The sequence below is a fragment of the Lithobates pipiens genome, unplaced genomic scaffold (genome assembly GCF_037356315.1).
Source record: "Lithobates pipiens isolate NorthernLeopardFrog02 unplaced genomic scaffold, aLitPip1_a1.2 Scaffold_28, whole genome shotgun sequence".
NCBI classification, from domain to species: domain Eukaryota; kingdom Metazoa; phylum Chordata; class Amphibia; order Anura; family Ranidae; genus Lithobates; species Lithobates pipiens.
In genome coordinates, this window is record NW_027507789.1 from 12,390,708 (window position 1) to 12,417,345 (window position 26,638).

The 26,638-nt window shown below is 43.4% G+C and overlaps 1 protein-coding gene across 4 annotated transcripts in view; it reads right to left on the reverse strand.

The window, feature by feature from the left end:
• The window catches only part of SDK2 (sidekick cell adhesion molecule 2), an 876,954-nt gene that overhangs the window by 205,442 nt on the left and 644,874 nt on the right, over positions 1-26,638 (reverse strand). For 2 of the 4 annotated variants that reach the window (XM_077458690.1, XM_077458687.1), the window contains exons 5-7: positions 18,674-18,807; positions 7,197-7,308; positions 5,618-5,808 (exon numbers count right to left, since the gene is read on the reverse strand). In XM_077458690.1, the coding sequence (XP_077314816.1) occupies positions 5,618-5,808; positions 7,197-7,308; positions 18,674-18,807 (437 nt within the window). Of the gene's footprint in view, positions 1-5,617; positions 5,809-7,196; positions 7,312-18,673; positions 18,808-26,638 lie in introns of all 4 variants that reach the window. The other 2 variants (XM_077458688.1, XM_077458686.1) reach the window with 1 other exon arrangement.

A 26,638-nucleotide genomic window follows, 5' to 3' on the forward strand; every position in this document is an offset into this window, starting at 1 on the left:
AGATGGGTATTTGTCGTTTGACAGATTCAATTTAAATGGGATCCATTTAGATTTCCTTTTCTAAAAAAAAGAAAAAAAAAAAATCATTGTCTTCTAACTCTGCAGGCCACTGGGATTTGCTAATTAGGGATATATATCCGTTACAGAGCCGTAATCAATTAGAAACCGCCAGAAAGCTCGGCGTGTCATTGAGATTAGCGCACACTGTCCACCGATAGATAATTGGATTGGACAGAGTATTCCCCTGGTGGATTCTTCGTGACGAACAGGAAACGCTCTAGTCAGTTAGTTTATGGCAGCGCACCTGCTTAATAACTTCTCTCTGAAATATGTGTGCCATAAAGTGGACCTGTCACGCAACAGTGAAAAAAAGAACAACGCCTAGGCCACACTGTCGCTTCCTTCAAAGGGACACCATAGAAAAATGACATCATCATAAACTGCCTGGTACAAAAAAGTAGCGGTAATCATGGATTAATATGCAAGCATCCTTCACACTTGTGTATCCTGTAATGCATGTGTCACTGTGCTCCAAGGAACGTTGTGTTGAGGTAGTGCATTCATGTTAAACGGGCTGTCAACACATCTAAACACACAAAACAAACAGTCCTGTTGCATCGTCAGCGATGCAGTACAACTACAACACACGGCATAGAGACACCTTTGGAATGAATCGGAATGCTGCCTGAGAGCCAAGCCTTCTCTTTCAACATTAGTTCCTGACCTCACAGCAGGAGCCAGGTCTTCTCGTCCAACAGCAGCACCTGACGAGCCAGGACTTCTTGTCCAACCTGAGTACCTTACCTCAAAGCAGGAGCCAGGTCTTCTAAAATTTCAGTATGCCTCTACAGCATGGACCAGATCCTCTCGTCCAACATTAGCACACGACCTCACGGCAGAAGCAAGGTCTTCTTGTCCAACCTGAGTACCTTACCTCAAAGCAGGAGCCAGGTCTTCTAATCAATCAGTATGCCTCTACAGCATGGACCAGATCCTCTCATCCAACATTAGCACATGACCTCACGGCAGGAGCAAGATCTTCTTGTCCAACCTGAGTACCTTACCTCAAGGCAGGAGCCAGGTCTTCTAATCAATCAGTATGCCTCTACAGCATGGACCAGATCCTCTCGTCCAAACATTAGCACATGACCTCACGGCAGGAGCCAGGTCTTCATGTCCAACCTGAGTACCTTACCTCAAAGCAGGAGCCAGGTCTTCTAATCAATCAGTATGCCTCTACAGCATGGACCAGATCCTCTCATCCAACATTAGCACATGACCTCACGGCAGGAGCAAGATCTTCTTGTCCAACTTGAGTACCTTACCTCAAGGCAGGAGCCAGGTCTTCTAATCAATCAGTATGCCTCTACAGCATGGACCAGATCCTCTCGTCCAAACATTAGCACATGACCTCACGGCAGGAGCCAGGTCTTCATGTCCAACCTGAGTACCTTACCTCAAAGCAGGAGCCAGGTCTTCTAATCAATCAGTATGCCTCTACAGCATGGACCAGATCCTCTCGTCCAACATAAGCACACGACCTCATGGCAGGAGCAAGGTCTTCTTGTCCAACCTAAGTACCTCACCCTCAAAGCAGAAGCAAAGGTTTTCTTGTTCAAAAATCAGCACCTGAACTCACAGCAGAAGCCATGTCCTCTAATCAATCAGTACTTGACCTTACAGCAGCAACCAAGCCTTTTAATCCAGTATTAGTATTTTATGATGCAGCAGGAGCCAGATTTTCTTGTCCAACAGCAGCACCTGACCTCACAGTAAGAGTAAGGACTTCTTGCCCAATTTGAGTACCTTACTTCAAGGCAGGAGCAAGGTCTTCCAATCAATCAGTATCTGACCCCACAGCATAGGCCAGATCTTCTTGTCCAACATCGGCACAGGACATAACAGCAGGAGCCAGGTCTTCTCGTCCAACAGCAGCACCTGACTTCAAAGGGCGAGCCAGGACTTCTTGTCCAACCTGAGTACCTTACCTCAAGGCAGGAGCCAGGTCTTCTAATCAATCAGTATGCCTCTACAGCATGGACCAGATCCTCTCGTCCAACATTAGCACACGACCTCACAGCAGAAGCAAGGTCTTCTTGTCCAACCTAAGTACCTCACCCTCAAAGCAGAAGCCAGGTTTTCTTGTTCAAAAATCAGCACCTGAACTCACAGCAGAAGCCATGTCCTCTAATCAATCAGTACTTGACCTTACAGCAGCAACCAAGCCTTTTAATCCAGTATTAGTATTTTATGAGGCAGCAGGAGCCAGATCTTCTTGTCCAACATCAGCACCTGACCTCACAGTAAGAGTAAGAACTTCTTGCCCAATTCGAGTACCTTACTTCAAGGCAGGAGCAAGGTCTTCCAATCAATCAGTACCTGACCCCACAGCATAGGCCAGATCTTCTTGTCCAACATTGGCACAGGACCTAACAGCAGGAGCCAGGTCTTCTTGACCAACCTAAGTACCTCACCTCAAAGCAGAAGCCGGGTAAACGTGTTCACAATCAGCAACTGAACTTAAAGCAGAAGCCAAATTTTCTAATTTGAGTATCTGACCCTACAGCAGGAGCCAGGTCTTCTCATCCAACTTGATATCGCTACTAAATCAAGAACATAAAACGTAATGTATCGTCGTCCAATCGACTTGGAAATTGAGACAAAAGGTTTGAGGCAACTATGGACTCTTCACGGTACAGCAAAGACTCACATACATATTTGTAAAAAAGTATACATTTATTAAAGACAAAAAAACATCATTAAAAAGATCCTATAAGGGGGAAATATATAATACACAGTATTAAATCTCTGAAGGGGAACTCAACACTTGGACGCATGTCCACCCAGGCAGGAGGACCCTAGATCTTATCTTATGTCAGTTCAAACTCGACATGTTTCGCAGTGTAACCGCTTCTTCAGGTGTATACTTCAGAGGAAAATGTGTGTAGATATCTCTACAAGGAACAGATGGTAGATAATCAGGTTAAAGAGCAAACAACATGTAAACAGTAGAGATGACATGGATTGGAACATGTATAAGGCCCAGATCAATTCTGCCATAGAAATTTTCCTGGAGGGGTTATGGATGTTGCTTTGTCTTGTCCTTTATCTCCTCTTTCTTTATTTGACTGCTGAAGTCAGGCCATTGGTGTCTTTTTCTGACCTACGTTTTATGCGCTTTGACTTGTTCCGTGACTGAATTTTGCCATTTTCCTAATTAATTTAATAAGTATCACTGACACTATGGTACATGTTTCTATTTTGATTTAAATATTGTTTATTTTATGTATCTATGCAGTTATTTCCCTTTTAATATCTGTTTAATTCATCCCCCTTACAAGGCATTACTGTGTTTGGAGCCTCCATGATTGCTTTCCCAAATCCTGCCACTGGGGGGGGGGGTCTCTGTTATCTTGGGCGAGTGTGTGATCGTCTGCTCCTTGTGCTTCTTTACTCGTCCACCTGGTGGTGCTCGGGGTACTGGACGCCTATTGGGACAGGCAAATGGCAATTATCAGAGAGGTCTTTCCCCTCTCTGGTTCTATTTGCCGTTTTTGCAGTGACGTCACTGTCCAGCGCCGGATCGGTACGCTCTCTGGATAGGAGCGTTTACACCACGAAACTTGTCGAGGTTGAACTGACATAGGATAAGATCTATGGTCCTCCTGCTTGGGTGGACATGCGTCTAAGTGTCGAGTTCCCTTTCAGAGATTTAATACTGTATATTATATATTTCCCCTTATAGGATCTTTTTAATGATGGCTTTTTGTCTTTAATAAAATTATACGTTTTTTACAAATATGTATGTGAGTCTTTGCTGTACCATGAAGAGTCCATAGTGGCCTCAAACTATCTGCCTCAATTATTTTCTTCTCATCCAACTTAAATACCTTACCTCAAAGCATAAGACAGGTATTCTTGCTGAACATCAGCACTTGAACTCACAGCAGGAGCTAAGTCTTTAAATCGATCAGTACTTGACTTTACATCAGGATCTAGGTCTTCTTGCCCCAACATCAGCACATATCCTCACAACAACAGGAGTCAGGTCTTCTCCTCTAGTTTAAATACCTTAACTCAAAGGAGAAGCCAATTATACTTGTTCCACATCACCTCAAAGCAGCAGCCAGGTCTTCTAACCCAACATTAGTACCTTACCTCACAGCAGGAACAAGGCCTCCCCCCCCCCCCCCCCCAACATCAACGCCTTAACATGCAACTGAAGCCAGGTCTTGGTGTCCAACATAAGCACATGACATTACAGCAGGAGCCAGGTCTTCCTGTTCAAATGAAATACTTTCCCTCAAAGCAGCAGCCTGGTATTCTTGTTCAACATCAGCCCCTGAACTCACAGCAGGAACTAGGTCTTTTCACCCAACATCAGCACCTTGCCATGCAATGGACGCCAGGTCTTCTCATACAACATCAGTACCTCGCCTCACAGCCAAAGTCCAGGTCTTTATGTCCAGTATTACTATTTTACGTTGGAACAGGAGCCAGGTCTTCTTGTACAACATCAATACTGCACCTCCCAGCAGGAGCCAAGTTTACTCGCTGAAAAATCAGCACCTGACCTCGCAACAGGAGCCAGGTCTTCTGGACCCATATCAGTACCTCACCTCACAGCAGGGGCCAGGCCTTCTCATTGACCATCAGCACCTGATCTTGCAACAGGAGCCAGGTCTACTGGACCAATATCAGTACCTCACCTCACAGCAGGGGCCAGGCCTTCTCATTGATCATCAGCACCTGATCTTGCAACTGGAGCCAGGTCTTCTGGACCAATATCAGTACCTCACCTCACAGCAGGGGCCAGGCCTTCTCATTGATCATCAGCACCTGATCTTGCAACAGGAGCCAGGTCTTCTGGACCAATATCAGTACCTCCCCTCACAGCAGGGGCCAGGCCTTCTCATTGATCATCAGCACCTGATCTTGCAACAGGAGCCAGGTCTTCAGGACCAATATCAGTACCTCACCTCACAGCAGGGGCCAGGCCTTCTCATTAAGCATCAGCACCTGATCTTGCAACAGGAGCCAGGTCTTCTGGACCAATATCAGTACCTCCCCTCACAGCAGGGGCCAGGCCTTCTCATTGACCATCAGCACCTGATCTTGCAACAGGAGCCAGGTCTTCTGGACCAATATCAGTACCTCCCCTCACAGCAGGGGCCAGGCCTTCTCATTGACCATCAAGCACCTGATCTTGCAACAGGAGCCAGGTCTTCTGGACCAATATCAGTACCTCACCCCACAGCAGGGGCCAGGCCTTCTCATTGACCATCAGCACCTGATCTTGCAACAGGAGCCAGGTCTTCCCAACTTAACATAACTCACAGCAAGGGCCAACCTCAAGGGCACTTCACCTTACTGCAGAAGCTAATTCTTCTCATTCAATGCCAGTATCTGACTTCACAGCAGAAGACCTTGACTTAATTTCTCCTTTTTTGAGTTCTGCCATCCACCCATCCCACTACCCCCCCTTAACCATTGGGGTGACTTTCTCTTGATAGCTATATACGAAGTGCTACAGTTGTTAAATAAAATAATATTCAAGACTGATTTATTTCCAACAAACAGATGAATTCCCATTCAGAAATCCCATTCAAGTTCTTACCAAGGACAGTTAGGTAGGCTCCAGCTGTGACGGGAGGTACACTGCTGCTGCGTAATGTCACCTCGCAAGAGTAATAGCCGGCATCACTCAGGGTGGGGTTCAGGATGGTAAGACGGCGCCCAAACTCGCTTACCCCACTGGAGACAAGAGATCCATCCTTCTTCCATATTATATTCAACTTGGCAAGGGGTCTGAAGTGAGAGAAAATAATTTGTTGTTCATCAACCAATGCCAATATATGGAAGAACTTTTTTTAATGTTTTGAAACAATATGATATGATCCAAAAATTACAATTTAGGTCTCTCACGCCTTCCTGAACTTTATAGTATTATCAGCTTCCTGCCCATTGGAGCTGGGCATTGAGCTCTGCACCTTCTTCAACTGCTGCAGATCAAAATTTGATAGTGAGTACGTATTGATGGACTGCAGGTTGATCTAAATCAGGGGTCTCAAACGTTTCTCAAAATTTAGGGAGGCCAGACTGTGGCCAGTGGGAGTAATTTGTGCCCCATCTTTGGTATTAGTAGGAGGAATTATGCCCCATTGTTGGTGTCAGTGGAAGGAATAGTGCCCCATCATTGGTGTCAATGGGAGGAATTGTGCCCCATCATTGGTGTCAGTGGAAGGAATAGTGCACCATCATCGGTGTCAGTGGGAGGAATGGTGCCCCGTTGTTGTCAATGGGAGGAATAGTGCCCCATCATTGGTGTCAGTGGGAGGAATAGTCCCCCATTGTTGGTATCAGTGGGAGAAATAGTACCCCACCATTGGTGTCAGTGGGAGGAATAGTGCCCCATCATTGGTGTCAGTGGGAGGAATAGTCCCCCATTGTTGGTATCAGTGGGAGAAATAGTACCCCACCATTGGTGTCAGGGGGAGGAATAGTGTCCCATCATTGGTGTCAGTGGGAGGAATTGTGTCCCATCATTGGTGTCAGTGGGAGGAATTGTGTCCCATCATTGGTGTCAGAGGCAGGAATAGTGCTCCATTGTTGATATCAGTGGGAAGAATAATTCCCCATCATTGGTGTCAATGAGCAAAATTGTACCCCATCATTGGTGTCAGTGGGAGGAATAGTGCCCCATTGTTGGTCTCAGTGGGAGGAATAGTACCCCACCATTGGTGTCAGTGGGAGGAATAGTACCCCACCATTGGTGTCCGTGGGAGAAATAGTGCCCCACCATTGGTGTCAGTGGGAGGAATAGTACCCCACCATTGGTGTCCGTGGGAGAAATAGTGCCCCATCATTGGTGTCAGTGGGAGGAATAGTGCCCCATCATTGGTGTCAGTAGGATGAATAATGCCCCATCATTGGTGTCAGTGGGAGGAATGGTGCCCCATTGTTGATATCGGTAGGAAGAATAATTCCTCATCATTGGTGTCAATGTGCAAAATAGTGCCCCATAGTTGGTGTCAGTGGCAGGAATAATGCCTCAAGGGCTGGATAAGGACACGCAAAGGACAGCATCTTCCCCCCTGGCCACAGTTTGGAGACCACTGATTTAAATAAACGATCTGCACTCTGACATAAAACTTAATAAAACAAGGAAAAAACTTTGGTTGATTGTCTATACTGACCTGGCATTGGCCACACACTCCATCATCACCTCAGAGGTCCCAGACACAACACTTGTGTTCTGAGGTGCAATGACAATAATGGGAGCAATCGGGTCTGCAGGTCCACCAACATCTGCTGAGACATAACGAAATACAAAGAGACACAAATATGAACTCTAACAATAGACACAATAATAATAATAAGAAAAAATATGGACTGAGAACCACAGATATCACTAAATTATGAGACGCTTAAGAGAACCAATCATGTACTCATAGCAAACAAGTTGGAACCAGTTAATCCAAGGCCTTTTGGATGGAATTGGGGAACGGACAGAAACCCCTTGTCAGTTTTTGGCAACCCATGTCCAAATGGGGAGATTTCCCTTCACTTTCTGTCCTTTAGATACAACTGGAATTGCAAGGAAATTTCTCCAAATCCCCATTGGAAGATGTCCCTTGCGTTCTAGTTCTGATGGCAGTTTAAAATGGATCACCCTATAATTTTCAGCCCGAGTAATTGGGGTCACCAAGACAATTTGAGGTTGAATCTCTCTAACTAGGACAAAGGGTGCAATAAAAACATGACAATGGGTTTAACTCCTCTCTGCTCCATTCAAAGCAAATTAAAAACAATCAATAATGGCAGCTCTCTGGCTAAGGTCAAGTGTAGAATTCATTCTTATCCAAGTCCAGCAGGGGAGCTCCACCACCATTCTGGCTGGGATGGCTGGCTATATAGTGTCCCTGCCCTGCTGGCATAATGGGGGTCCTGAGGGATCTCTTCGATGGAAAGGAATCTGAATTAGGTGCCCACTGAGTAAGGTAGGGGGTCAGTAGTGCTTTTCTAGTGTGGAGGATTCTGAAGGGCCCAGTGCCTCCTGATTCAAAAGGGTGCTGTCTTGTCTGGCCACGGAGGCAAAGAGCCTGCAGTGTTAAGTGCCCCCTGGGGGTGTTGCCCCTGGCGTGCCCCTAGTATCACTATGAATTTGGGACCCCGCTGTGAAAATTAGTAAATTTGTAAAATTCGTAAATTTGAAAATCCAAAAATGAAAAAGATTTTAAATAATAACTAACTTATAATAACTATTAAATTATAGTGGAATGGAACGGAAGAAATGATTAATAATAATAAAAAGTTTTTATTATTATTGTTATTTATTATAATTCCTTTTATTATTATTATAATTCCTTTTATTATTATTGTTATTTATTATAATTCCTTTGCTGCGTTCCATTCGTTTAGATGCAGCATTCGTTATTTTGGATAATTTGTATCTTCGGATGAATTTGTATTCGTTACGTTCACTAACAGCCAAATTTGAAAGGAAATTCTAATAACTAGAATTTAATAGTTATTATTAGTTATTATTTAGAATCTTTTTCATTTTCGGATTTTCAAATGTTCAGATTTTCAAATTTACAAATTTACGAATGTACGATTAGTTTAATAGTCAGTAATAGTTAACTTATTATTAGCTAGTTAGTTCAGATTTTCCAATTGTCGGGTTTTTGGATTTTCAGATTTACGAATTTATGAATTTACGAATTTATGAATGTTCGAATTCAAGTATTTAAAAATTTACGTATTTACAAATTTACATATTTACAAATTTACATATTTCTGAATTGACGTATTTCCGAATTGACGTATTTACAAATTGACGTATTTACAAATTGACGTATTTACAAATTGACGTATTTACAAATTGACGTATTTACAAATTTACAAATTGACGAATTTACAAATTGACGAATTTACAAATTGACGTATTTACAAATTGACGTATTTACAAATTGACATATTTACAAATTGACGTATTTACGAATTGACGAATTTACAAATTGACGTATTTACAAATTGACGTATTTACAAATTGACGTATTTACAAATTGACGTATTTACAAATTAACGTATTTACAAATTTACGTATTTACAAATTGACGTATTTACAAATTGATGAATTTCCGAATATTTGGAAAAATTCCTGTAACAAGTTTTCGTTTATTCGGATATTTCCAAATTAACGAATTTGAAGAAATTCGTTGAAAAAAATGAATTCGGAACAAAACGAATTGTAGATGTCTAAACGAATTTTGACAAGTTAGTTAATTTGGAAATATCTGAATAAACGAAAACTCGTTTAAAGAATTTTTTCAAATATTCGTCAATTTGTAAATACGTCAATTCGAAAATAAGTCAATTCGGAAATTTGAATATTGGGAAATACGTAAATTCATAAATACGTAAATTCAAATATTGATAAATTTGTAAATTCACTAATTTTCAAATGTACAAATTGTTGAATGTCCGAATTTTTCGAATTTACAAATTTACGAATTTATGAATTGCGATCAAAACGAATGACCCAAAAAATGAAAAAATAAAATAAAAAAAAGAATAAAACTAAAACGGCACATGTTCTTTGTTTTTGGTTGTGGCAGTTGCAGTTTATTTGTACTTTTTTTGTCTACTTTGGCGTTTTTTTTTTTGTATCCTGAAAAGGTCACTTTAATAATATGGTGTCTTCCGGTCAACCCATGACACCTTGTATTACGGTGCCTCGCTGTCTGCTTCTCGCCAGTTGGCGTCTATTTCGGAAGTGCAGGCAGCAGGTCACCCAAGTTCTGTTTTATGTATCCTAGAACTTGCGTTCCACTTATAATGGCTCCTGGCGCACATAACGGATGATCGTGGTGCGTTGTTCCAGGTCTGCGCACGATACGGTTTCTGTAAAACATTGGCTTTGTCAGCAGAAGGGCCAGCGGTGTCTGGGAGCGTTAGTCGGGACAGCGGGCATTCATTTGCAGTAAATCCCGGGCTTGCGTTCGCTATCCTGCCGACTCAGCGCTGCCGAGGTCTGGAGATTAGCTGGGACTTTACCATTCCGGCTCGGAATGCAAACACGGCACAAACCCCCGGCACAGCTTTCAATCTTCTCAAATGGCAAACTAATATCATTTTCTATCTCTCGTCCTTTCTTTTTATCTATCTATTGCCATTAAAGCCGATACATGCACATCATTTTATGAATTTTGTGCAAACTGTTGGCGCTGTATAAATCCTGTATAATAATAATGAATAAAAGATTGCACAATATGAAGGAAAATTGGATTTCTGTACTCACAGTAAAATCCTTTTACAACTTCTGAGGCAAAACCGATGAGGGGGGGAAGGATTAAAGACACCCAGCAACCTAATTAATTGAGATAGAATGTAGAGCTACGCCTGATCGGCCTGCTTACTATGTGAGGCAAATACCAGAGACTCCGGGCCTGAAAAGTGCGCCACGGGAAACTTTTACCAAAACGGAATTTGCAAAGCGTCCCATGGGGCTGCGGAGGGGGGGTATTTGTGATAGAAGGGGAGATTTGTGGGGTGGATTTTTGCTAGGTTGGAGGATTGTAGGAGGGGAATTTGTGGGGGGATTTGTGCTAGGTTGGAGGATTTGTACTAGGTTGTGGGATGGTAGGGGGGGGGGATTTGTGGGGGGATTTGTGCTAGGTTGGGGAATTGTAGCAGGGAGATTTGTGCTAGGTTGGGGGGATTTTAGGAGGAGAAATTTGTACTAGGTTGGGGGGATTGTAGGAGGGGAAATTTGTGGGGGGATTTGTGCTAGGTTGGGGGACTGTAGGAGGGAATTTTGTGGTGGGATTTGTGCTAGGTGGGGGGGATTGTAGGAGGGGAAATTTGTGGGGGGATTTGTGCTAGGTTGGGGGGATTGTAGGAGGGGATTTGTAGGAGGGGAATTTCTGGGGGGATTTGTGCTAGGTTCGGGGGGATTGTAGGAGTGGAAATTTGTGGGGGATTTGTGCTAGGTTGGGGGGATTGTAGGAGGGGATTTGTAGGAGGGGAATTTCTGGGGGGATTTGTGCTAGGTTCGGGGGGATTGTAGGAGTGGAAATTTGTGGGGGATTTGTGCTAGGTTGGGGGGATTGTAGGAGGGGGGATTTGTGCTAGGTTGGGGTATTGTAGGATGGGGATTTGTGCTGGGTTGGGGGATTGTAGGAGGGGGGGATTTGTGATAGGTTGGGGGATTGTAGGACGGGGATTTGTGGGGGGATTTGTGCTAGGTTAGGGGATTGTAGGAGGGGAATTTGTGGGGGGGATTTGTGCTAGGTTGGGGGATTGTAGGAGGGAAATTTGTGGGGGGATTTGTGCTTGGTTGGGGGATTGTAGTAGGGAGATTTGTGGGGGGATTTGTGCCAAGTTGGGGGGATTGTAGGATGGGGATTTGTGCTAGGTTGGGGGGATTTTAGGAGGAGAAATGTGTGCTAGGTTGGGGGCATTGTAGGAGGGGAAATTTGTGGGGGGATTTGTGCTAGGTTGAGGGGGTTGTAGGACAGGAATTTGTGGGGGGGATTTGTGCTAGGTTGGAGGATTATAGGAGGGGAATTTGTGGGGGATTTGTGCTAGGTTGGGTGGGCTTGTAGGAGGATTTGTGCTAGGTTGGGGGGCTTGTAGGAGGGAAATTTATGGGGGGATTTGTGCTAGGTTGGGGGGATTGTAGGAGGGGGATTTGTGGGGAATTTGTGCTAGGTTGGGGGGATTGTAGGAGGTGAATTTGTGGGGGGATTTGTGCTAGGTTGGGGGGTTGTGCTAGGTTGGGGGGGGGGGGTTGTAGGATGGGAATTTGTGGGTGGATTTGTGCTAGGTTGGGGGGGTTGTAGGACAGGAATTTGTGGGTGGATTTGTGCTAGGTTGGGGGGGTTGTAGGATGGGAATTTGTGGGGGGATTTGTTCTAGGTTGGGGGGGTTGTAGTACGGGAATTTGTGGGTGGATTTGTGCTAGGTTGGGGGGGTTGTAGGATGGGAATTTGTGGGGGGATTTGTGCTAGGTTGGGGGGGTTGTAGTACGGGAATTTGTGGGTGGATTTGTGCTAGGTTGGGGGGATTTTAGGAGGGGAATTTGTAGGGGGGGATTTGTGCTAGGTTGGGGGGCTTGTAGAAGGGGTGATTGTAGGAGAGGAATTTGTGGGGGGATTTGTGCTAGGTTGGGGGATTGTAGGAGGGGAATTTGTGGGGGGGGGGGGATTTGTGATAGGTTGGGGGGGGGGAATGTAGGAGGGGAATTTGTGCTGGATGAGATGGATTTGGAGTGGTAGGAGAGGATGTGTGCTTGGGGGTATATGGGGGGAGAATGGATTTGAGCTAGGGGGGTGGATTTGTACTGGGAGGAGGAATTTATGCTTAAGGGTAAGCATGCAGATTAGTGCACAATGTTTTTGAGGGAGAGGGGTTTTTTTGCTGACACATAATGCTCATACATCTACGGGCATTAGATAACTTTGTTCCAGCACTGAATGTTGGGTGACAATGCTGCAGTCCCTTTGCATTGCAGCAATGGCTGCCATGGCATTTCTCAGGCTGGGTTTCTGGTTGGCGACAACAGGGAACCATGCCTGTCACTTGTAGCCTCCATTGAAGGCCCGTGTGACAACACAGGAGCACAATTGGAAGACAAGAAGAGCGTTGTCACCCATAACAGGAAGTACCTGAGCAAGACCCATCATGGCAGGATTCAGTATGTTCAAGGCCACCTTTAATATTGATTGGACCCTGGGCAAACATTTTTTTGGGCCCTCCCGATTCCACTTATTAACTATTCGTGGGCAGTGTGGGCTCAAAGGGCAGCTGCTTTGGGTGCCACAACAATGACTGAGCCCATGGCAGCTTCCCCTTATGCCCCACGTTAAAGACGCCCTGCACATGTTAAAGCTTATATAAGATCATAAGCACTGGATTTTTATTCACTTTAAGTGCTCTTATATTGCAGTATAAAGACCATGGAAGTGGAAGCATTCCTTGTCCTAGAAAGGTAATAACTGTAAATATTCGGACAGCCAATGTCTACGGTGACCTGATAAATTGCATGTAAGTGCTTTCCCCTTACAGCAAAGCGGGGACGACGGGAGCCGGCCGGGCTTTTTATATCCGTGTCCAGAAAAAACTGAAATAAGGAATCCTATGGAGAGCCGCGTTATGTAATAAACATGATGAAGGCCGACAATGGCATGGAAGCGACACAAACGCCTCGAGTGCACCTCCACCAGCGAGACGGCGCTTCGCTCAACGCACTGCGCTAATCTAGAAAGTAGAGGAACGAGGAAAGAGAAAAAATGTAAAAAAACAATAAAGTGATGAAATGTCTTAATTTCTGTGTCTTGCAATAAACTCGGATACAATGTATGAGTGAGAGCTCCAACCCCCCCCCCCGGTGATATAATTTACTGAACGTTGGCAAGGCCCATATACAGGAGCAAGAAAAAATATGTGAACCCATAACTATTAACCACTTCCGATCCAGGCCCTTTCTAGCACTTTGTGTTAACATGTAACAATCAGCATTTTTTTTTTTGCGAGAAAACGTCTTAGAACTTTAGGAGTGCGTCTATGGCCCCTTTCACACTACCACGACTTCAAACTCGCATGATTTTACTGCGATTTCAGGGAATGTCTGTGTAAACTTGAGGTCTATGGATTTTTTTTTTAATTGCTGTGTAAATATCGTGTGACATAACAAATTGAAACGACCGCCATTTTATTCTCTAGGGCCTTTGCTGAAAAAATTATTTCGAATATTTGGGGTTTCTGACGAATTTTCTAGCAAAAAAAAAACAAAATAACAAAAATGCTGATTTTTACATGTAGGAGAGAAATGCCAGACTTGGCCTGGGCAGGAAGGGGTTAATGTTATTATTTATTATTATACAGGATTTTTTATAGCGCCAACAGTTTGCGCAGCGCTTTACAACATGGAGGGCAGACGGTACAGCTACAAGGCAATTCAATTCAGGAGGGATCAGAGGGCCCTTAATACGGCTTTATGCCTCCCCTTCTCAGCAGTCAAGTAGCTGAGGGGATTAGCAAATCAGAGATACAAAAAATAAAAAAATAAAAAAAAAAGTAAAAACAGTAATTTATTAAAAAAAAAGACTTTAAATGTCTCTATAATAAACAGAAATGGAAATGTCATCCAGTTTGGGTTTGTATCTTCTTCACGCAGAGAGCTAATTCGCCTTCTGACTCATTCAGGTCTGTGCTCATCACAACAGCTGCTCCCTGAAAATTATTTTATACTTACCTGGTTTTAAAAAAAAAACATTAAAAAAAGGAAAAAAAATTAAAAAAAAAAGGAAAAAAATGTTATCTACAAAAAAAAAAAAAAAAAGAAAACTGACACTTGTTTAGAGGAAATCGATCTTGCCGCCATTTCACAGACATGTGCAATTTTAAATCTTGACATTTTTTGGTACAGATTTGCTCGACGCAAGGTCGTCTTTCTTTATTTTACAAAAAAAAAAAATATTATGGGAATTATAATGCGTTTGTGTGCACTAAAATTCATCTTGGGGTTCTTTTTATTTCCTGATAACTTGCATTTGATAAATAGCAATGTATATATTGTGCGACATAAAAAAAAAAATCCAACTGCCACCATTTTATTCTCCAGGGCCTCTGTTTTCAGATAATATATAATGTTTTGAGGTTCTAAGTAATCTTCTAGTAAAAATGTTGATTTTAAATGTATGCAAAACAATTAAGTGGTTAAAACGAGCGAAGGGCGGATTTTATAGATTTTGCCTGGATTTCTTCTCATCACTGAAGGTGTTCTTGTAGGTGTGTTTGTACATTCATGGAAATGTTTCGTTCACAAGTGAAGATGTGGCGCTGTGTCTTTGCGTCTATCAGGGATATAGCCACCTTCTATCTCAACGTGTATCCAATGTGTATATTTCTGCTACGATGTATCCATCTTATATCTCAATGTGTAGCCAATGTGCATATTATGCTATAATGTATTCACCTATCTCAATTAGAGGTCGACCGATATGGGTTTTTCTCTGGCCGATGCCGATGCCGATATTTAGAAATCATGGCGGCCGATAGCCGATATATGATGCCGATTTTTTTTTGGGCCGATATGTTAGGCCGATTTTATTTTATTTATTTATTTTTTTTCCTTTTTTATTTATTATTATTTTTTTTTTAATCCCTCTTGATCTAACACACCTTTCCCACTGGGGCGTTTTTCATAGCGCCTGTAAAGTGCCTGCAAAATGGCTCCCCTGCAGTCTGTGTCAAAGTCCGAGTGCTTTCACACTGAGGCGATGCGCTGGCAGGATCTTAAAAAAAAAAAGTCCTGCAAGCAGCACGTTTGGAGTGGTGTATATCGCTCCTCCACCACTCCTGCCCATTGATATGAATGGGCACCACTGCCGAAGCGCATGCAATGCGCTTTGGCAGCAGTGCTTCATGGGCGCATTTAACCTCTTCCTTGGCCGCTAGCTGGGTTATATGTGCCCCGCTAGCAGCCAAATAGCACCGCTAAAATGATGGTAAAGAGCCGCTAAAACTTGCGTTTTACCATCAACGCCTGCCCGCTCCAGTGTGAAAGCAGCCTTCATAAGTGATACAGAAAGTTTCTTACATTTAAACATTTATTAAACAAAACAAACCTCCAATCAGTTTACTTGTATGTATGATTTAGATAAAAAAAAAACAACTATATATTAAATAAAAACAGGTAGTCAAAACTTTTGGACGAAAAAAAAAAATGGGCTAACTTTACTGTTTTTATTTTATTTTTTAAATAGTGTATTTTTTTCCCCAAAAAAATGCATTTGAAAGACCTCTGTGCAAATGCCGTGTGACATAAAATATTGCAACAACCGCTATTTTATTCCCTAGGATCTCTGCTAAAAATATATATATATAATTTTTGGGGGGTCTAAGTGATTTTCTGGCAGAAAATACAGGATTTTTACTTGTAAGCAACAAGTGTCAGAAAAGATTTAGTCTTTAAATGGTTAAACTGAGAACTTCTACACACAGAGATGAGTTCATTCATTCAGAAGTGTAAACATTGTATCTTTCTGTTCTTTTCTTGGCAGCCCAGAGAGGAGGAAAGACGTTTCCGTGACGACTCAGCAACTTACACTGACTTCTATTACAGAAGTCATTTCCAAGTCCCGCTGTAGTTCTAAATCGGCTTTTTATCAGCACAATCGGCCGATGCCGATTATTTAAAAAACGGCAAATATCGGCCGATATATCGGTCGACCTCTAATCTCAATGTGTATATTCCACTACAATATAACCACCTTCTATCTCAATGTGTAGCCAATGTGTATGTTCTGCTACACGGTATCCACCTTATAGCTCAATGTGTAGCCAATGTGCATATTATGCTACAATGTATAAACCTTCTATTGCAATATGTAGCCAATGTGTGTACTTTGCTACAAGGTGTCTACCTTCTATATCGATGTGTATATTCTCCTACAATGTATCGACCTTCTATCGCAATATGTAGCCAATATGTATATTCTGCTACGATGTATCCACCTTATATCTCAATGTGTAGCCAATAGGATATTATGCTACAATGTATACACCTTCTACCTCAATGTCTATATTCTGCTACAACGTAGCCACCTTATATCTCAATGTGTAGCCAATGTGTATATTCTGCTACAAGGTGTCTACCTTCTGTCTCAATGTGTAGCCAATGTTTATATTCTGCTACAAGGTGTCTACCTTCTGTCTCAATGTGTAGCCAATATGTATATTTGGCTACAAGGTGTCTACCTTCTGTCTCAATGTGTAGCCAATGTTTATATTCTGTTACAGTGTATCTACCTTCTATCTCGATGTGTATATTCTGCTACAATGTATCGACCTTCTATCGCAATATGTAGCCAATGTGTATACTCTGCCATGATGGATCCACCTCATATCTGAATATGAAGCCAATGTGTACATTCTACTACTACGTATCCAGCTTCTATCTCAATGTGTAGCCAATGTGTATATTCTGCTACAATGTATTCACCTTCTATCTCAATGTGTAGCCAATGTGATATTATGCTACAATGTATACACCTTCTACCTCAATGTCTATATTCTGCTACAACGTATCCACCTTATATCTGAATGTGAAGCCAATGTGTATATTCTGCTACAACATATCCACGTTATATAGCTCAATGTGTAGCCAATGTGTATATTTGGCTACAAGGTGTCTACCTTCTGTCTCAATGTGTAGCCAATGTTTATATTCTGTTACAATGTACTGTATTTATTGGAGTATAACACTCACTTTTTAACCATGAAAATCGGGTGCAAATAGCGTGTGCGTGTTATACGCCAATACAAAAATTTACATTTTTTCCTGAAACTTCCCTCTTAAAATTAATGTGCGTGTTATACACCTGTGCATGTTATACGTCGGTAAATACGGTATCTACCGTCTATCTCGATGTGTATATTCTGCTACAATGTATCGACCTTCTATTGCAATATGTAGCCAATGCGTATACTCTGCCAGGATGTATCCACCTTATATCTCAATGTGTAGCCAATGTGTATATTCTGCTACAACATATCCACATTCTATTTCAATGTGTAGCCAATGTGTATATTCTGCTACAATGTATCCACCTTCTAACTCAATGTGTAGCCAATGTGATATTATGCTACAATGTATACACCTTCTAGCTCAATGTCTATATTCTGCTACAATGTATCCACCTTATATCTGAATGTGAAGCCAATGTGTATATTCTGTTACAATGTATCTACCTTCTATCTCGATGTGTATATTCTGCTACAATGTATCGACCCTCTATCGCAATATATAGCCAATGTGTATACTCTGCCACGATGTATCCATCTTATATCTCAATGTGTATACTCTGCCACTATGTATCCATCTTATATCTCAATGTGTAGCCAATGTGTATATTCTGCTACAACGTATCCACCTTCTATCTCAATGTCTATATTCTGCTACAACGTATCCACCTTCTATCTCAATGTGTAGCCAATGTGAATATTCTCTTACAATGTATCTACCTTCTATCTCACAAAGTTGGGATAAGACAGAGCTGCCGTCATACTTTCCCCTTATTCTCCAGCAGTTATCCGCTTCGGAGATTACAGGTGGCATCCCGCTAAGGGCTATTAACTTTATTTATTTGTGCCAGTTTCTCCCCCCCAACCGCGATTAACCAGCCACATCCGTATTCCCTTTGCTGGATCAGCAGCTTCTCTGGCTGTCTGTGAAATTCAGGATTAAAGGGGCTTTTATTTCCTTTTATTTGGCATTTAATTCCTCCCTTCACTATCGATCTTCTTTCTGCCAACCCCGACTCTCCTCGAACGCTCACTTAGATAGCGGGCACCGACCGCTCCGTCTATGTGCTTACCTGAGTGACACCCGTATCCGCCAGACGCTCTGCAGACTTCTTTAGAAAACTTTTTGCTACCCTGGTGAAGATCACAAATTAAACTGAGCAGTTTTACGCCCGGCCCAAGGCCGCCATCGCCGCTGATCCATTATTATTCTGGACTACTCATGAATTATAGAACGCCAATGTTGCCCTCGGCACTTTATAATCTTAAGAAAATAAATCCAATTCTGCTGGAATCTAGAAATGGTTGGAAATGATTACTGGCCGCAAGCTGCATGTCAGGGTGCCGGGTTGTTACTCACTTTCCACTGTGACCGTAATGGGTTGGCTGGTCTTGTTGTCGCCATTCTTGTCGTTGACGGCTTGCACGTAGTAGCGCCCGGCATCGGGGGCCACGCTGGACAGGATCACCAGAGTGTTGTCCTTGGTGATGGCGCTGCAAGGGAAGAAAGCAAAATCTGAATGAGCAATGGACAGGGCCATCTTTAAGGCAGGGCAAAAGGGGCAGCTGCCCTGGGCCCTGTCATTGTTGTGGGGCCAAAAGCAGCTGCCTCATACTTGCCAACTATCCCAGTTTACATTCCCTTGTCCCTTGAAGTTTTAGTCCTGTGCTTCTACTAATGCTGCCCAGCTCTGCCCTATTGTTGTGTACAGATGACTCACCTGCAGACCCTGTGTTTACATGTAAATACTGGCATTCATATGTAAATAACAGTGACATGCATATGTACAGTGGTGTGAAAAAGTGTTTGCCCCCTTCCTCATTTCCTGTTCCTTTGCATGTTTGTCACACTTAAGTGTTTCGGAACATCAAACCAATTTAAACAATAGTCAAGGACAACACAAGTAAACACAAAATGCAATTTGTAAATGAAGGTGTTTATTATTAAAGGTGAAAAAAAATCCAAACCATCATGGCCCTGTGTGAAAAAGTGATTGCCCCCCTTGTTAAAACATACTATAACTGTGGTTGTCCACACCTGAGTTCAATTTCTCTAGCCACACCCAGGCCTGATTATTGCCACACCTGTTCACAATCAAGGCATCACTTAAATAGGAGCTGCTTGACACAGTAAGGTCCACCAGAAGATCCTTAAAAGCTACACATCATGCCGAGACCCAAAGAAATTCAGGAACAATTGAGAAAGAAAGTAATTGAGATCTATCAGTCTGGAAAGGGTTATAAAGCCATTTCCAAAGCTTTGGGAATCCAGCGAACCACAGTGAGAGCCATTATCCACAAATGGCGAAGACATGGGACAGTGGTGAACCTTCCCAGGAGTGGCCGACCGCCCAAAATTACCCCAAGAGTGCAGCGACGACTCATCCAAGAGGTCACAAAAGACCCCACAACAACGTCCAAGGAACTGCAGGCCTCACTTGCCTCAGTTAAGGTCAGCGTTCATGCCTCCACCATCAGGAAAAGACTGGGCAAAAATGGCCTGCATGGCAGAGTTCCAAGGAGAAAACCACTGCTGAGCAAAAAGAACATCAAAGCTCGTCTCAATTTCTCCACAACACATCTTGATGATCCCCAAGACTTTTGGGACAACATTCTGTGGACCGATGAGACAAAAGTGGAACTCTTTGGAAGGTGTGTGTCCAAGTATATCTGGCATAGAAGGAACACTGCATTTCATAAAAAGAACATTATACCAACAGTAAAATATGGTGGTGGTAGTGTGATGGTCTGGGGCTGTTTTGCTGCTTCAGGACCTGGAAGACTTGCCGTGATAAAAGGAACTATGAATTCTGCTGTCTACCAAGAGATCCTGAAGGAGAATGTCCGACCATCTGTTCGTGTACTCAAGCTGAAACGAACTTGGGTTCTGCAGCAGGACAATGATCCTAAACACACCAGCAAGTCCACCACCGAATGGCTGAAGAAAAACAAAATGAAGACTTTGGAGTGGCCTAGCCAAAGTCCTGACCTGAATCCTATTGAGATGTTGTGGTATGACCTTAAAAAGGCCGTTCATGCTCGAAAACCCTCTAATGTAACTGAATTAGGACAATTCTGCAAAGATGAGTGGGCCAAAATTCCTCCAGGACGCTGTAAAAGCCTCATTGCACGTTATCGCAAACGCTTGGTTGCAGTTGTTGCTGATAAGGGTGGCCCAACCAGTTATTAGGTTTAGGGGGCAATCACTTTTTCACACAGGGCCATGATGGTTTGGATTTTTTTTCACCTTTAATAATAAACACCTTCATTTACAAATTGCATTTTGTGTTTACTTGTGTTGTCCTTGACTATTGTTTAAATTGGTTTGATGTTCCGAAACACTTAAGTGTGACAAACATGCAAAGGAACAGGAAATGAGGAAGGGGGCAAACACTTTTTCACACCACTGTAAATAGCTGAGGCCAACTGTATTGATATGTAAATAAAGGCAGCATTCATAGGTATATAATGCCCCCCTGCAGTGAGGAGAAGATGTGCTGTAACCTATAGCAACCAGTGAGCAGTATTACTGTACAGCAACCGCGAGCAGCCAATCAACAAGCAGAAATGTGCTGTAACCTCTACCAACTAATCAGTAAACCTTAGGGAGTGCTGTAACCTCTAGCAACCAGTCAGTAAGCAGTAATGATATGCTGTAACCTCTGGCAACCAATCGCAATTGCTGCCTGATCTGATACAGTAAACTTATTTTAAGTCTAGCTGCTATTTATTGTATGTCTCAGAGAAGGTGGAGAGCGAAATACATGGGGGGAGGGGGGCCCTAAGGAAATTTTTGCCCAGGGCCCAATCAATATTAAAGACGGCTCTGGCAATGGACAACAATGGGCATCACTGGCAACTCACCGGCAACTCACCGTAGAAAGCGGTGCAAATCGCAATATTGACCCGCAGAGTGCAGCAACTCTCAGAAGCCAGATATTATCTTTCATCGGGTTCCAACAAGAAACTGGGTTATTGTAGGTTTCATCTTGTTGCTTTATTATATGCTATATTTTTACATAGTTACATTGGTCGAAGCTGGACCAATAGAACTATGTATTTACCATATCTGGCTGATGACCCTGGAAGCTGGAAATCACTGAAGTAGACACCGCTACTACACCCCTACTAGACATGAGCACTGCCAAAAAATGTATTAGTTTTCCTTTCATTCGTTTTTTCCTGGTCAATCGTTATGATCGCAATTTGTAAATTCGAGAATTCGTAAATTCAAAAACTCAAAAATTCGTAAATCCTAAAATAAGAATGAAAATTAATTTTTCAATTATTCATAAATTTGAATATTCAAAAATTCGTAAATGAAAAAATAATTTTTTTTTAAAATTCGTAAATTCAAAAATCCGAAAATAAGAATGAAAATCCAAAAATTTGAAAGAACGAAAATTCAAAAATTCAAAAATTCAAAACAATAACTAACTAATGATAACTAATTATTAAATTATAGGGATTGGAATTTTCTTTCAAATTTAGCTGTTAGTGAATGTAACGAATAAAAAACGTATCCAAAGTTATCTGAAATAACGAATGCTGCATCTAAACAAATGGAACGGAATGAATTAATAATAAATAAAAAGTTTTTATTATTTTTAATTATTAATTAGTTACGTTCCATTCGTTAAATACAGCATTCGTTATTTCGGGTAATTTGTAACTTTGGATAAATCTGTATTACGTTCACTAACAGCCAAATTTGAAAGGAAATTCCAATACCTATAATTTAATTATAGGCCGAAACGCGTTTGACTTTTTGGATGATGTTATTGCTGTAATGCTCAAACAAATATTTTCTATGGAGAAGCTGTCGAGTTGCTGGCCTGTACTTTCTATATTTTAATAGCTATATCAGATTTTAGAATTTTCATATTTTTGAATTTATGAATTTTCGAACTGACGAATTTTCCAATTTAAGAAAAAATTTAAATTAAAATTAAAAATCCATTAAATGGGTTCTCGTTAATTCGGAAAAATCCCAATTAACGATTTTTTTCTGATTATTCGTAAATTCGAAAATCCGAAAACCAGAAAATTAGAAAATCTGGAAAAACGAATTATTCAATTATAGGTAATTTGTCAAAATTTGTTAAAAAAATAATTCGCAACAAAACAAATTTCACGTGTCTAACCACTACTACACCGCTACTATCACACTGCTACTACAGCACTACTACACCACTAGTCCAGTGATCTCCACTTGCTTCCAGGTCCCATGCCAACTGGCTGGCCTGCTGAATTCTGAACAAAAGCGGTTGGCCACTTGGCACGGCCACCATTTGGAGAATGCTTTTCATCTCCTGAATGAATGCAAAGTGTTTTCTAATTGGACGAGGTGGAGAGCGTGATGTCTCCACCGCATTTCTCCCCTGGCAGGGGCAAGACCCGGCAGCAAGTGGAGATCGTTATAGTAGTGATGTAGTAGCAGTGAAGTAGTGGTGTAATAGTACTGGACTTGAAATGGAAGAAAAGATCTTGAGTAGGAGAAATTTACAGATTAAAATTGAATTTCCGCCTAAAACTAAAATCTCTAAATCTTCTTGCAGCCACATTCTAAGCCCTTGTACACACGATCGGAGATTCCGACGGAATGTGTCCGATCCGAGCGTTTTGTCGGATATTCCGACTGTGTGTGGTCTGCATCGGACTGTTTCTGTCGGAATATCCGTCGGACCAAATTTTCCAACTTTCTGGAAATATTTTCCGACAAAATTCTCAGATCGGACATACTCCGATTGTCATGGTTATGCAATAGTTTGTCTGCTTACCTATTCCCATGTGTTCATCTAGAGACCAGCCGACCCTCACCTGACTGCTTTTGTAATCCATCCTCTGGCATGACTCCACCCTAGCTCCTATCAGAGAGCTCTATATTAACCTGTGCACTGCAGGCCAGCCTTGCTGATCAACCATTGTGTATTCCATTGTGTGTTAGCTTCCTGTTACCTGCCGTGTGCTCTTCTGTTGTTCCGTTACCGACTTTGGCGTGTCTTTGACTATCCCTGTTTGCCTGTGATCCTGACCTTTTGGCGTATTCCTGACTATTCCCGTCTGCTTGTGGCCCCGACCTTGGCTTTGTCCCTCACCATCCCTATCCTCCTGTTGCCTACTGTGGGTGTGAGCTGGGGGACCCTGGGGGTCGCGACCTGGAGCCAGTTGCAGCCAAGTCCATCCTCACCACTCGAGGCTCTGGTGAACACCTGCTGGCTCTTAGACTCCGCGCCCCAAGGAATCCTACGCTCTAACCCCGGTGGGACCTGTCTCCCGTCCGCAGCAGTCAGCCGTAGGGTCCACAACCTTGCGGTGCACTCCTGATCCCTACGGTGTGCATCTGTCACCTCGCCTCAAGGTGACCTGACACTGATCATGTGTAGAGAATTCCGATCGGACAAAGTGCCACGCATGCTCAGATCAAATTCCTACATCAAAGCTATTGGCTACTAGCCTGAACGTAGTCCCGTCGTAACGAAATAACGTCATCCCGTTCTGAATGATCAGATTTACCGACAACTTCGTCCGACCGTGTGTATGCAACAGTTTTGGATAAAATCCGATGGATTTGGTTGTCGGAATCTCCGACCGTGTGTACAAGGGCTAAGACTAACCTATCTAGCCCTGTAAAGCAAAAATCGCTAAACATACCTTTTCTGAAGCTGCTTCAGTCTGGTCTCCAGCCACGGAAGCTGTGTGTAGGAGACAGCCGACAACCAGGCTGGGAAATGCCTGGGAAGTGCTGTCAACCATAGACTTACTATGGGGCTTCTGCTGTCAGCTGCCCCTTCTGCACCCCTCTCCATAGAGAAGTTGCCGCTGACAGCTCAGCGTGGGATCGGACCAGAGAGGCTGCAGAAGAGGTATGTCTACTGATCTTTGCTTTACAAGGCTAGATTGTGGCTGTAAATAGATTTGGAGATTTTGGTTTTGAGGCTGAACTTCCACTTTAAAACTGGCCACTGATACAGGCACAATTATCTGTAAACTATCGCTCCTGACACTGGATATAGGAGGGACAGAGTAATACAAGGACTTGGGAGGAACAGAACTCTAAGCACCGGCATGTGGCCACCGGCGGAGGCGAGAGCCCGAAGAAGGCAGATGTGAAGGGTCTAAGAAGCCACTTGGTTTTTTATCATGGAGTGATGGGCTTTGACAGCTCCCAGGCAGTGGGGCCTTCAACCCACCTGAACGAGCAACAACAGAGCAAGAAACACGAGTCCTCGGGAGAGAGCATTTGGGAGCACTGGGTTGCTGGAATCATAGAACACAGGAGCACTGGGTTGATGGGATCTCAAGAGATTCTCTAGGAGCACTGGGTTGCTAAGATCACAGGAACACAGGAGATTCTCTGCAATGGGTCGAGGCAATCACAGGAACAGAGGAAATTCTATGGGAGCACTGGGTTGCTGGGATCACAAAATCTCAGTAGATTATATCTGGGAGCGCTGGATTGCTGGGATTACAGGGGATACTCGGGGACCATTGGCACTGGGTTGCTGGGATCATGGGAACACAGGAGATTCTTGGGGAGTACTGGGTTGCTGGGATCACAGGAGATTCTCGGGGAGTACTGGGTTGCTGGGATCACAGGAGATTCTCGGGGAGCACTGGGTTGCTGGGATCATGGGATCACAGGAGATTCTCGGGGAGCACTGGGTTGCTGGGATCATGTGAACATGGGAGATTCTGGGGGAGCACTGGGTTTCTGGGATCACAGGAGATTCTCAGGAGCACTGGGTTGCTGGGATCATGGGAACACAGGAGATTCTTGGGGAGTACTGGGTTGCTGGGATCACAGGAGATTCTCGGGGAGCACTGGGTTGCTGGGATCACAGGAGATTCTCGGGGAGCACTGGGTTGCTGGGATCACAGGAGATTCTCGGGGAGCACTGGGTTGCTGGGATCACAGGAGATTCTCGGGGGCACCGGGTTGCTGGGATCATGGGAACACAGGAGATTCTTGGGGAGCACTGGGTTGCTGGGATCACAGGAGATTCTCGGGGAGCACTGGGTGTCTGGGATCATGGGATCCCAGGAGATTCTCGGGGAGCACTGGGTTGCTGGGATCATGTAAACACAGGAGATTCTGGGGGAGCACTGGGTTGCTGGGAACACAGGAGATTCTTGGGGGCACTGGGTTGCTGGGATCATGGGAACACAGGAGATTCTTGGGGAGCACTGGGTTGCTGGGATCACAGGAGATTCTCGGGGAGCACTGGGTTGCTGGGATCATTGGCAACACAGGAGATTCTCAGGAGCACTGGGTTTCAAGCTTGCTCTTGGTTTATCTATACAAGCAATTAAAACCTGACAGAAGTTCTTCAATCTATCCAAAGATAAAAAATGGTCCTTAAACCACAACAATTTTCAGGTCTACAACATACACATGATTATGTCCTCTAATAAATAAGAGACCTTCTTTAATGGTGTCCACAATTTACTAGAAAAGGACTGGGGATTATCCTGTGCACCCTAAACCTGGGTCTCCCACAGAAGGAGCCTAGTTTTAAGCATTGGACCCTGACTCGGCTGGCACACCAATAAAAGAAATGTAATTCTTATCCCAAGCTTAAGAAACAGCATTTCCCTGAAAAAAAAAAAAAAAAAAAAAGGGATTTTATTGGAAGCGGTGACATTCCGCTCTCCTCGCTCGGTGACCTGACACCCCCTACCAGCGTGTCCCCCTCCTGGCACCCCGCCCCGCGCATATCTCCCGGCTCAGCCGCACTCACAGGGGATCAGCTGCCAGATGATCTGGATAATAATTCTCTGCAATTAGGTAGATAAGGAGACTGTGCCGCTGTTCATTAGTACTGCTAAATTTCAGCAGGATGCAGCGGCAGACAGGTGTTTGAGAGCCGCTGATACCGCGCACCAAGCTCACAGCCGCTTAGAACCGGCTTTGCTTTAATTGTTCTCTACGATGGCTTGTTTCATTGAAACAGGCAGGGACAATGCACTGGAAATGATGGGTTTAAAGGCAACCCATAGGATTTTTAAAGTGTAAGAGCAAAATTATGAACCTAAAAAAAAAGATGGGTGCCTTATTCTGGGAGGAATAGTACCCCATCATTGGTATCAGTGGGAGGAATAGTGCCCCATCTTTGGTATCAGTGGGAGGAATAGTGCCCCATCATTGGTGTCAATGGGAGGAATAGTGCCCCATCATTGGTGTCAGTGGGAGGAATAGTGCCCCATCATTGGTGTCAGTGGGAGGAATAGTGCCCCATCATTGGTGTCAGTGGGAGCAATAGTGCCCCATCATTGGCGTCAGTGGGAGGAATAGTGCCCCATCATTGGCATCAGTGGGAGGAAT